This window comes from Priapulus caudatus, unplaced genomic scaffold (assembly GCF_000485595.1).
Source record: "Priapulus caudatus unplaced genomic scaffold, Priapulus_caudatus-5.0.1 Scaffold120, whole genome shotgun sequence".
NCBI classification, from domain to species: domain Eukaryota; kingdom Metazoa; phylum Priapulida; class Priapulimorpha; order Priapulimorphida; family Priapulidae; genus Priapulus; species Priapulus caudatus.
Window position 1 is genome coordinate 50679 of NW_014577181.1, and position 13788 is coordinate 64466.

At 46.8% G+C, this 13788-nt stretch overlaps 1 protein-coding gene across 6 annotated transcripts in view; it reads right to left on the reverse strand.

The window, feature by feature from the left end:
• The window catches only part of LOC106805609 (D-glucuronyl C5-epimerase-like), a 113632-nt gene that overhangs the window by 26338 nt on the left and 73506 nt on the right, over positions 1 to 13788 (reverse strand). Inside the window, exon 1 of one of the 6 annotated variants that reach the window (XM_014807289.1) lies at positions 12182 to 12520. The exons of the other annotated variants lie outside the window; for them this stretch is intronic. Coding sequence (XP_014662775.1) covers positions 12182 to 12210 — 29 coding nt within the window. The 5' untranslated portion in view covers positions 12211 to 12520. Of the gene's footprint in view, positions 1 to 12181; positions 12521 to 13788 lie in introns of those variants that run through there. 6 annotated transcript variants of the gene reach the window in all.

Consider the following 13788-nt stretch of genomic DNA (forward strand, 5'->3'; position numbering starts at 1 on the left):
TGTTTAGGATGCATAAAGGACGCTGCTTTCCACGTGCGATTTTGAATTAAATTGACTACGTCACGAATTTTCTATGGTAAAATTTGTAAAATGTTTGTTGCCATTTTTTTACATTAAAAGTAAGAACTAACGGGAATAAACGTATCCTCAAATTCTTACCTGATAAGATTGTTTCTCAACTAGTTAAAAATCCAAAAAACCTGGACGATTTGATATTGTGTTCCTGACATTAATTGCTTACTATGGGCTATGTATGAGTCACGAGTGTATGTTCACATCGAACAATATAGTAAAATAAGAAGTATAATGCAGCAATTTAACCATTAAAAGTGAACACAATTACTTATATTTTGTAAAAAAGTGGAATTTTTATTTTTATTTTTTTACAATTTACGGTGACGTAATCACTTTAACCACCTGCACGTCGCACATGAAACGCAAGTGTTACTCTCTCGTCGGTTAAATTACACGGCGTGTTACACTCGGGTCGCCGGCAGCGCAGGCGTTTCACCGCGTGATGCCACCAGCATCGAACACACTCGACCACATACATCATCCTCGATAGAAATATCACGGGGTTGCTCTGTTCCTCCTCTAGCCAATTTCGTTTTCTGACGCTCCATATACCTTTCACTAAATACAGCTAATAGTATATTGACTGATAGGGGAGTGCTTGAGGCTGGGTACGTGCGTGCATGAGTGGCGGTGGAGTGGGGCGGGGGTTGGTTATACGTCTCAGTAATGAAATCAATGCACCTGATCACGCGAACAACCCAAGAACTATAGTCAGCATGCGATTGCAGCTTTCGATAGCATATTCCGATGGTACAGTTCACTAGTGAACAGTAGTGCTCGTCAGTTTGCGTTGACCTGAACTCGCTATATACGACAGGCACTCTCTCGCCACCGCCCTCACGCACGCACGCACGCACGCACGCACGCACGCACGCACGCACGCACGCACGCACGCACGCACCACACACACACACACACACACACACACACACACCACCCACACCACATACACATCAGCACACACAACATCCACACGGACACGCGGATCCAACAACAGGATGCCTCGCAAACAGGACACGATGTGACATCGATCCTCTGCGTCACAGTGACGCCGTTCATTCCTGGCTCACGCCATATTCAATTCCTACATAAACTGCCGGGGAGCACTTACTCACTGCTTCAACCGCCACAAAGGTCGGCGGTGGATAACGAAGAAAATGTGTCATGTCAAACAAACGACGTCACTGTGCGCGCTGGCGAACGGAACCCTGCCTGTACATCTGCGGCTCTACCCGGCTTAGCCATCAAACACGACTACACCTGGCAGTCCTGCGAAACTCGAGAGATCCATCTCCAAGCACTCACGATACGGTGTGACCGACGGACTCCTTCCGCCACACAGCACACGACCACTCGATCGCTGAAGTGATTGCGTGGGTGGTCGGCTGTTCCGCAACGCGTCAACTCTGTGTGAGTGTATACGAGTTGCGGACGTTCTCGTTGGCGTTCGCGGTACCACGGCAACCCCGGCGGCCGACTTATTTGAAGCGCGCGACTATCCGAGCTAAGTGCGGCATGTTTCGCTTTGCTATGGCTACTAAGACTCCGACCGGGGTTAACTTCGGGCTGACGGATGCGGGAGTGGGCGGCCGTATAGCAGGAAAATCTCGGCAGAGCGTCGGGCTGTAGGGGAGGGCGAGCTGTAGCATGAACTTCTGGAGGGGGATGTATGGGTAGCGTAGAGGGGCCTGTAGGGGGATGTATGGCGTATGATAGAAAGCTGTAGGGGGATGTATGGGTTCTGGTGAGGTGGTGGTGTAGGGGGACTGTATCGGCGGTATGTAAGAGGGTGTGTAAGGGGATGTATGTGTGTTATTGTGGTAGCCGGGTGTGTGTGGGTATGTTAGATGGCTGGCATGGTGGGTGTATGGGTATGTAGAGCGGCTGTATGGAGATGTATGGGGTATGTAGATGGGCTTTCGGGGGGATTGTATGGGTATGTAGGAGGGTTGTAGGAGGATGGATGAGGTATTGGTACGAGGGTGTAGGGGGATGTATGGGTCATGTAGAGGGCTGTGACGCTGGGGAGGTATTGGGTATGGTTGGGGCGTGTTAGGGGGACTGTATGGGTATGTAGAGACGGCGTAGGTGGGATGTATGGGTATGTAGGGGGCGTGTAGGAGGATGTTATGCGGTTATGTAGAGGGGCGTGATAGGGGTGTAATGTGGGTATGTAGAGGGGTGCTGTAGCGGCGAATGTCATGGCTTGTGAGGGTTTAGTAGGGGGATGTATGTTATGTAGAGGGTGTAGGCGGGGATGTAGTGGGTATCGTTTAGATGGCGTGTAGGGGGGAGTTGTATGGCGTACTGTGAGAGGGTTGTAGGGTGGGGGATGTATGGGTAGGTAGAGGGCTGGTACGGGGAGATGTATGGGTATGTTAGAGGGTCTGTAGCGGGGATGGTATGGGTATCTGTAGAGGCTGTAGGAGGTAATGGTATGGTACTGGTGAGCCAGGGTCCCCCTGTACGGGGGAGATGTGACTGGGTACTGTAGAGTGGGTTGTAGGGGGACTGTATGGATAGGTGTAGAGGGCTTGGTAGGAGGTAATGTTATGGAGGTATGCTAGAGGCCGTCTGTAGGGGATTGTACTGGGTATGTAGCAGGCGGGCTGTCCTTCACGGGGCCCATCGTATGGGTAGTGTAGAGGCGTTGTAGGGGATGTATGGTAGTGTTAGAGGGCTGTAGGAGGTGTACTGGGTTGTAGAGCGGTTGTAGGGGGAATGTATGGGTATCGTGTAGAGGGCTGTAAGGGACATGTATGGGCTATTAGGGGTGTGGGGGATGTATGGGTATGTAGAGGGGCTGTAAGAGGATGTAGGGCTCTGAAAACATGAAACGGTCGCAAGTGGGCGCACGCATTATGAAGCGGGCTGGCCTATTCTGTTAACGTGCGTGGTGTACGTGTGTGTTGTGTGTGTGCCTGTGTGCGATGCGTGCGTGCGTCGTGCGTGCACTGTTTGCTGGCTCTGTGTGTGTGTGGCGTGTGTGTGTGGTGTGTGTGTGTGTGGTGTGTGTGTGGTGTGCTGTGTGTGTGTGTGGGCTGTGTGGATGTGTGTGTGTGCTTGCCTGTGGTGTGTGTTGTGTGACTGTGTGTAACCCGCAGGTGCAGATCAGTACAAAGAGCGTATAAAGAAGGGAGGTATACAATAAAAGCGTATAATTATTACCTCTTATGCGCTCTTGATAGTGACTGTGATTGATGGTCCATATACGAATACCATAAGGCAACTGAACAGAATCACACCCGAGGGGAAGGTAATCAGCAAGTTGTGCATGCGTATAGCGTGTCAATTTATACATCGCTAATGAATACCTTAGGTATTATTAGCTCTTGATTTACTTGGCGTACCGGCCGCGCATATAGAACGCCGGGGCGATCAACCAAGCACGGCATCAACTCCTGCCGTTATTTTCACCTGCTCAATTCATTCTGTTTCGACGCCCCGTCCTATAGAGCGCCGCCAGTGGCGTCCAAACATTACAGTGCACTGATCGTGAGTGGCTCTACATAGCGACGCGGACGCAAGGCTGCCGCAAATAAGAATACCACGTTAAACAATCTAAACAGAAGCTAAACAAATAACAAAACCGAAACTAAAACAAAACAAACTAAACCAATAACTAACTAACATGACCAACTTAAACAACCGGCGATAACACGCACCGACGCAAGTCTGCGCCATCTGTCGTCATATCATCGTCTGTCTCTCTTTTCTCTCTCTCTCTCTCTCTCCTCTCTGCTCTCTGCTCTCTCTATATATATATTTATATATACTATTATATTTATATATTATACTATATATATTATATAGGATTAATATATTATATATAGAATATATATCTGTCTCTCTCTCTCTTTTTTTCTTTTTTTTTCTCTTCCTCTCTCTTCTCTCTCGGCTCTCTTCTCTCTCTCTCTCTTGCTCTCTCATTTCATGTAGGAACTTATGCTGGGCTGCAGACAGCATTTCGCGCCGAGTTACACTGGCATTAGCCTATACATAAACACCCGTCCATTACGACGATGTTATAATAATAATAAATAATATATTAATACTAATAAATGGTAAACTAAATAATATTGTTTTGTATAAAATGTAGCTTTGTGAGCGATCGGGACAGGATCCTGTAGCACCATATTCCTACAGTGATGGATGAGAGAAAGAGAGGATTGAGAGAGAGAACGAGAGAGAGAGAGAGAAAGCCGAGAGCGAGCAAGCGAGGGAGACAGACACGACAGACAGGCAGCAGATATTAAACACAGTGAGTAAAGAAACTGGGCAAGGAAGAGAGGTCGAGAAAGAGATGAGAGAAGAGTGACGGAGAGACGAGAGGAGAACCCGCGAGAGAGAGAGAGAGAGAGAAAGAAAGAGAGAGAGAGAGAGAAAGAAAGAAAGAGAGCGAGAGATAGAGAGAGAGAGCTAGTTTAGTTTTTATAACGACACTATCACAATCACATCTTTTAAAAGGTATCAACGAGGCAAACAAAACGCCGAGCAGCAGAACCGGAATGAGGCGTTGATTGTACTAACACCTTCACATCACAAAATGCCGCCTCGTAGTTTTTACTCACACGTAACATCCTAATAACAGAAGAAAATCCATTGAGGAAAAGTAGAAAGAGTTGAAGGTGCCGTCGCGCCTGCTACTCGTACAAGAGGACGTAGTGCAGTTACGACGCAGCGCCGATTCTCATTCATAAACATATTCCTCGGAGTTTATACGGCAATGTTGAATAGACTTGGCATGCGCTTCGTAGAGCATATATCACTGACACACGATAAATATGATAAAGTATTCGATCTGAAACATCCATTTCCTGCTGCAGCGTACTATTACATTGATATACAGTGAGAGTATGGACAATTTATTGTAGAAATAGTGATCGTTCACGCAGTGATCAGTTATAGAATGCCAGTATATGGAGCTAGTGGGTACATCGACCGCCTAACAGCACGAAACGTGAAAAGATTCTTTTGAAGGTGGATATATCAATGCTATCACATCAAATATCGATGAGCTGGAAACAGTAATATGCCTGAAGCCCAGAGTCACAGCTCAACGTGTAGGAAACGTGAAACACGACCTATAGCTTCTCGCATACCACTGAATTCCTGTTGACTGATTAGATCTAGGTCGCTGAGCGATGATGGCACAGAAACAGTAGGTTCATATATTATTATATTATTATATTATTAGGTATGTAATATACTCATGCGTGATTTACGCCAAAAGCAAAACTTCTTTACTACTATAACCAAAAGCGTATTTTTTTCTTACTTGGTGTCAGGGGCAAGCTAGAAAATCGAGCGAGTAAAACCACAAGGCGCGATATGCCGTATCATGAGCAACGTATTAACAGTATTTCGTACAAAACCCTCGAATACACACCAGCATCATAGCCAGCTGCAAATCAGCGTGTATATAAATGAAAGTGGCAATGACACTGTAGCTCACCACAAAAAAGGACACAAATGAGTGAGTGAGAAGAAGTCAGTTTTAATTGAGCAACCATCGACGTACATTATAGAAACGAAGAGTATATATGGGAGAACTCCCATAATTATGGATATTATTATAACTCTTGATAATTATGTGTAATTTTTTATGTGAAAATAAATTTTTGAGATGTGAAAGTCTGAGATGTGGGCGAGTGATGGTGTTAGACCTAAATGATCGCCATTTAACGTTTTTGTAATATTCAGATTTAGGCACTGCCTAAAAGCGGAGCTCCCGATGTGTAACGTGTAAGATTGAGAGGATACGCTTATTCCACGTAGCTGCTATATACCACGTGACAATGGTGTTTCCCTGCCCATTACGCAACTTTTATCAAAGGTTAATTGGTTGTATGGAAGTGTTTACTTCGTATGAGTTTTTCTAGGCGGTAGCACACGGTTGCCATCTGTATATAGCAATAATAATTTATAAACCAAAATAAATCTCAATTTGTGAGGGTAGATGGCGCTATACCCGCTTTGATGTTTCTTAGCGATGGCGTTCGAAATAAATAGATTATGCTGCGTTCCGACATGTTCCGTAAAACTTTACTCTACTATAGACGTTTTATCGGCAGGGTGGAGAGGAAATACCAATTTTGCATAAAAGATATTGTCAATGAAATCTTGTAAAACGAACCAGACGAGTGTGACACCACAGACTGTTATCTGCGTGTCTATAACATAATATGCTATATATTATATAATTGCCAAAACCTACCTAATTTGCATTAAAAAAAATTCAATATCAAAACCTCTGGCCCTTATTTATTCACATACCAAAAATGAGCAAAATCCGTTGAACTGACTAATAACAATTCTCATTTTTGCCAAAAAATTGCCGTGGCTCGAAAGTACGTCGACTGGCGTGCTCCAAAATAGGACGTTCAATATGGGAGCATAGCAGTAACAACTATACCCAATTTCAAACATGTGGATCAAACGGTTCCTGAGTTATCGTTGACCGTAGCCAAATGTTGACGGAAGGACGGACGGACGGACGGATGGACGGACGGACGGACGGACGGACGGATGGACGGACGGACGACGGACGATGACCCATGGCAATAGCTCATCTTGACGATGTCAAGGTGAGCTAAAAACTACGCACACCAGCTTCCCATCGAATGGGATTCCTCCTCGCGGCTTTCTCTAAACATACCAACACCAACAGACGTAATACATCTAAACAAAGGCCTGGAGTGGTAGAATCGAGGTACAACAAATGTCCTCCTCAGTTGCCTGCATTTACCTATCATGATGCACGACATATATACCTGTGACAACGTATATATATATAATTATAAACGTATAATATCAACACGCGCCATGCGGTGAGCATGTAAGCCTTGTAAGCCATATATGTGCGCCTGATTATGTGAAACCTGTGATTAGGGAGAGTCAGGTACGCCGTTGTACGAATTACGCGTACAGGCAGTACGTTACGCTTTGCTCCTCACTCGTTCTCTCTCTCTCTCTCTCTCTCTCTCTCTCTCTCTCTCTCTCTCTCTCTCCCCTCTCCCCCCTCTCTCTCTCTCTCTCTCTCTCCCGCCTTTTCCTCGCTGTCTCTCTCACCCTCTTTCTGCGTTGTTCTCTCCTCCGTCTCTTCTCGTCTCTCTCTCTCCTCCGTCTCTTCTCGCTGTCTCTCTCCCTCCCGCTCTTTCTCGCTGTCTCTCTCCCTCCCGCTCTTTCTCGCTGTCTCTCTCCCTCCCGCTCTTTCTCGCTGTCTCTCTCCCTCCCGCTCTTTCTCGCTGTGTCTCTCCCTCCCCTCTCTTTCTTCGCATGCCTTGCATGATTGCGAAGGCTAATATTCGCGGACGACGAACGCATACAGCTCAGCTCAACATTTCTCATCCAATGCTTCAAATATAACTCACGCAGAATGATTACCCGTAATGATTACCCGTAAGCCACTATATGAGCGCCGCGACGATGCACGTGTATGCAAACACGCGGCTGTAGGGCCAGAGTAAACATTTCACAACACTGCTGTGTCGAGCCGACCGACAGCACACAGACAGACGTATGTAGTAACCTCCTGCCCCCAGGGACTGCGGGTTTATATACATACCGTGCCATAACCCTAGATGTTTCTCGTCTCCTATTATACAGCCGAACAGTTCACAACACCATGCAGACCATGTAATACCTGTCAGTGTATGTGGCGGAACCTCGTGATAAGGCTGTCCAAAGCCGTGTTTACTTGAACAGGTTGCACACTAAAGACGAGAGGTTGATAGAGAGATGATGTCCGACGTCAGGCAATCATGTCAGCCGGATATATACACGAAACCCAGCAATGGGCCAACGCAAACAGAAAACACAAGCGGCGTGAAGCGCAGAGCTTTTAACGTTATCACTGACTGCACTTAGAGCCTCCAGTGTCGTCAAACGAAGATGCGAACGGTTTGTTTTCGAAACAGGACCCCTCCGGGGAACACAAAAACATTGAAAAAACCTGTAAGCATGCGCTGAAAGCCAAAAAGCTACTAGCAGCCTCGTAGACCGGTGCGGTGGTATGTGAAACTGGCGCATGCCGCTCCCGGCAACGTGCTGCAGTTCTCTGCCAAGCATCGGAGCAGATCTAACACATTTCGAGCCCCCTGTCTTAACACTCACGACACGCATTAATCTACCCTGCTCGCGGGCCACAGCGGAGCCTGAAGGAAGACAAATCCGGTAGTATCCAGGCTATACGACTTGCAAGGACCCTCACCATGACATGCACGATGACGCGCAAGCAACCAGCTGCAGAACGGCTTGGCCGCCAGTACGGCTGCGTTGATGTTATAACATTCTAAATTGCCTCGTGTTTTATTGCAAGGTAACTCGGGCTACGACGGGGCCGTGTCATGTGTCTGGAAAATCAAAACTCCGAGCAGAGGTCAGGAGTCAGAAAATCGTCTGGCCTCGAACTCGGATTACATAAGCCGAGACAGATGGAAAGGATTTTAAGGGGATAGGAAATTTTGCTGGGAATTACAAGCCAACAATTTCGGGAAGCGGCAACCAGACGTAAAGTCGTCAAGATCAAGAAACGTAGCGCGAGTTCCACAATGAACGTCAGAACAGACCTGCGCGAGTGCTGCCAGCGACACAAACGATGCATCATTTTCGCGGAGATATATGTGGAAGCACCTTTATTCATGTGGTTGCACGTACTACGATAAATGCACGCAAGCGCGTTGCGTACAGGTTGAAGGAAGGCGTGCATCACGCAGTTATGAATAAGCGTGTAGGAATAATAAGTATAATAAATTTGCTTCTTTACTATATGTAATGTATACATCTTATTGCATTTTGTTGGTGAGTTTATCTAGTGTAGTCCGTACTTATATGCTTTGAATATGTTCTTTTAGTGTTCAAATCCTGTATGTGTTTACATATTTGATCAGCTATATGTGTAAATGTATGTACTTGTGTCAAATCTGGAAATGTAAAAAAAATATTTAAAAAAAACGTGTAGGAATAAATCAACACAATTTCAGCGCGGCGTCTTCCTTGTGGCTCGTATTACACATCAATGATTTGCAATCGCCATTCCCATAGTCGTCACCGAACTACAGTACCAAGACGCATCTTATAGTTCAGACCCCAGGGACCCATAAGAGAGCATCAGCAATAGCCTACCATTTAAACTGCTTGCTAAGTTACTTGTGGGATTCAATCAGACGTCCACTTATTTTTATCAAGTTGGAAAAATGATTAAAATCTATCGGCTAGCACTGGTTCATGTTGGATTTGCGCCGCATGAGCCCGCCAAGCTCCCGCGCCATATCATACTTGTGTCAACGCATATATAATAAAGGATATAAATATGCTCAGATAAATATGCTCATGGGCAGCGTTGGGAGCCTTATTGGTAGCGTGCGAGTAACAAGCGACTAAATTATTCCCATTTTCTTGCGTTTAATCATATTAATTAGCATATTCGATTAATGCAGACGCATAACTACAGTAGGGCCTTACTACTACAATAACAATAATCTTCCCTATTACGCATTAAAAAAGCTATGTGCGCACACCACCGCCAAAATATCGGAATTGCTACCAATTATGCAAATAAACCCAATACACGCTGACGCATAAAATTACAAAACTGTTATTACATTTTTTTAATTGACCAATCATTTTTAAACGGCTGTCCCAAGCAGACTGATCATACCATTTAAAATTAATGTGTACATGGCTGCTTGCTACAGGAAAGAAGAGAACAGAGATTCGCTGATGACTCACGCAAATAAAGGCTTGTACCAAGAAAAAATATCCCTGACTTTAGCCACTGCGGACAGCTTTGTCTACAATACTTCGCTATAATCACACCCAGCGCTGCCGATTACACCTCGTCAGTAGCGATCGCTCCAGGAGCTACTCGTTGACCGATTGTGTGCGTCTGTGCGATTACAGTTACATATGAACATTCGTCTTTTACCTTAACCAGTAAACCAGGAAAACAGTAGAAAGGGCCCGCAGCACAGTCGCGCCACTGCGCGATTGGGAACAGCGCAAGAACTAGCCATTGCTACCGTGGTACTTTCACGTGGAAACTCGAACAAATTTACTGCAGAACTCTCGAGGAATTTATGCTTGTGGACATTTAACAAATATGTGCATGTACAAGTGCGCGCGCGTGTAATGAATGCGTTCTTAAACCGCTTATATATTTGATTCACAAGCGGGTATTCAGTACCCAGAAATAGCAGTTGCGCTGAACAATACACGTATGAACATAAAGGTTTGGCTATACATACAAATAGGACGTGTACACGTATTTGCCTGCATATTTGCCTGTTGTAATTACTTTCAACCCCATATAACAGCATGGGTGTGTTTATGGCCTCATCTCATGTCAATGGCGTAAACGGGTAGGTTTTGATACAGTGCTGGTTTTCTAAACAAAATGCAGATAACAATATACGTCGATCACTGTTTTTCCTGCTTTTAACAGTTTTTTGCTTACAAAAGACGGGAACTTAGAAGTCACGATGCTCTCCGTTCCCGCTCGTAAGTGTTACTACTGTATCTAAGACCTATGCCTCGCCGCATACGTCGGTAAACACACACGAACACGGACGCTTGTATACGCGCAGATGAAACTAGTATCGTGTGTGCGTACGTGTGTGTGCGTGCGTGTGTGTGCGCGTACGTGTGTACGCGCGCGTGTGTACAATGCTTCTGCCAGAACTGTTGCTACTTTCCAACGAGAATGACAACCACGACAATACGTGGTCACAATATGGCAGCGTGTTATACGTACCGGCTGAATGCCGAATCGACATGTAAGAGTTTAGCATAACAATGCAGTGCGCACAGATAATTGGGTTTTCTCTTCTTTAGACCCTAATTTCCCCGCATTGCGTATTACTCATCGGCCGGGTCGAGACACTGTCGAACGCTGATTCCGCTTTTTGATGAGGTCATCTAAATGTATCGCGCGCGCGCACGCACACTCGCCGCGACCGTGTAGTGCTAGCAGTTATCACACAGACGCACGCCTGTCGACTCCACAAGCACAGCGACGCCTGTAACGAAGTCGCGAAACTGCTGAACGTAGGAGTCGAGATTAAAATTCAAGAAGACGCAGATGAGCGCGCGTTTTTCTTACATGGAGTGTACGGACTCTTAATTAATAAACTTGTCGACGACGCTGATGTCACTGACGAAGAAAAGCACCGCAGCACGGAGCGCGCGTATCTTAAGCATCTAGATGATCCAGTATCTAATGAATTCCATGCCTGGCTTATGATAAGCCGCCACGCGAGGCTTTCACGGGCGTACGAGTAATGCGCTCGCATATATTGGTCGCTATCTCAGAAATGCCCTTTGATGATCTCTTTCATAATTCTGTTAGCAAACGGATATACTGCGTCGCCACTGATGATCAGCCACCGACGTCGTCGGTCGACGGCTGGTTAGGCACACACACACGCATGTACACACACACACACACATGTACACACACACGCACGCACGCACGCACGCACGCACCACGCACACACACACACACACACACACACACACACACACACACACACACACACTCTCTCTCTCTCTCTCTCTCTCCCTTGGGATTGTCGATCAATCAGCAGCCGTGAACAGATAGATGCTCGGTAGTCAGCAGGTGTGTGCATGGTCGGAGCCACATCAAAGTCAACGCATATATCAGCAGCGATGCAGCAGTAAGACCTGCTCCAGAACAGCTTGGAGCGGTGCGACGGAGCACACTCTGTCTTCGCACAACATTTGCGAAGATACATACACATGAAGCGCGTGTGCGCGTTTACGAGCGGTTTGCCTAGATTATGGTGGTCCGCTAAGGCTAATACATTTCTTACAACGAAGTTAGGGCTAGGGTGAGGTTAGCTCTAGAGAACTATAACCCTTCGCTCCGCCACAGGCTCATGTGTGGCGGAGCGAAGGGCTATAGTTCTAGATCTATGATGAGGTTAGTTAAATGACCCCACTCTTAACCCTACTTCAACTTGAACCCCCAATCCGAACCCTAGCTTTAATACTAACCCTGTGCTCGATACCAGATAAACGCTTCCCTGAACATATAAAACAGTTCGAACTCGAAACACGCATGCTCGAGGTTAGTACTATGTGTTACCTGCGGATCAGGTGTTGATCGTCTGCCATGCCAATAGTATATAACACCGCAAAGTGAAACAGCTCGTCACCGCGCTCATCGGTGGCACATCTCGCTAGGGTAAATGCGCACTAGCCTTATCTCACTCGATCTCTGACCGCACAGGATTAGCGGCACATAGTTCAGCTGCAGGCGCAGTTCAAACTGTAGCGTACGTAGCAGCACACTGCTCGCCCCGTCGCCCTCGCATAACCAGTTGCTCGGCAGGTTTAACTGACAGCAGGCTAGACTGCGAGAGGTACATGTACGTACATACACGGTCCAGCCAGACGCTGCTACTCGCACTACGAGCTCTCGCGCTAGAATGACTGCGTGCGTGCGCGCGCGGGGGTCTCAGCAATCGTGCTAATGTGCAGCGCGCAGCAGCAGCGGCGGCGGCGGCGGCGGAAACAGCAGCCGCGTAGCACGGTAGCGAAGATAGTAGGTGCACCCGCATCAATGCCTCCCTGGCAAGCTGCCTGACTTTTTCATTGCGTCCACCCACCCAGCAGGGTAGCCATTAATCTCGACCAGAATAAGATGAATGTGTTACAGCGCTTGTAATTACGACAGCACAATACGCGTGCGACAGCAGGCACATGCGCGGCCATCGTCCTACGCGTTTACTTCGTTGAGACATTTCGCAATCGGCGTCACCATCGTCTTCCTTCATTATCGCCAGCGTCATTAGCATCACCAATGACATCATCATCCGATTCATCACCAACACCAATATCGATATCGCCAACACCATCAATGTTTAACCGTAGGATCGTAAGCACCACCAGCGCCACCCTAACACAGGGTGCGAAATTAACGCGAGTCCGGAGTCAAATACTCCCTGATTTACTGTCGGACTCCCTGATTTGACATATGCAGGAGTCCGTGTGACTCCCTGAAAATTCTGCAACACTAACTAGTCCGTTCCGGAGCACGGCCTCACGGAATTACCGTATTTTTCCAGCTAATATCCAGAGAAAATTTGGCAGACGTGCAACCGCATGAATCTTAAAAATAAGCACATGCGTTATTGTTAATATCTTTCATTTTGGACCTCAGACTGCGGACTCCCTCATTTTGCTGCGGACTCCCTCTTTTTGAGGGTAGGGAGTCCGTTGGACTCCCGTGTTCAAAAATTAATTTCTACCCCTGCTAACGTAATCACTAAACGCAGGAACTCGGCTACAACCAGCATTTTTACATGTACAAGTATTTGCATAAATTTCTGTTCACAGTATTGACATCGTCATCGCCAACCACGCCCATAAAGCAAGCAGGGCGCTTAAATCACGAGCATTGCTAATATTCTTAATAAAATCTGAAATGGGTCAATTGGAAATTAGCCTAGTCCAGTTCCTAAACATGCCGGCAGCAGAGATAATTGGGGGATGCATCGTCTGCGAGAATGTCAGATGACTAGCATGCTAGGATAACCCATAGAACGAGTTAAAAGACGCTCCCTCGCGCCATTAACCGCTCCGCACGCACCGCTCATATACCTCCCCCTCTCTCTCTCTCTCTCTCGATCTCTCTCCCTCTCTCCTTCTCTCCCTCTCCCTCTCCCTCTCCCTCTCCCCCTCCCCCTTTCT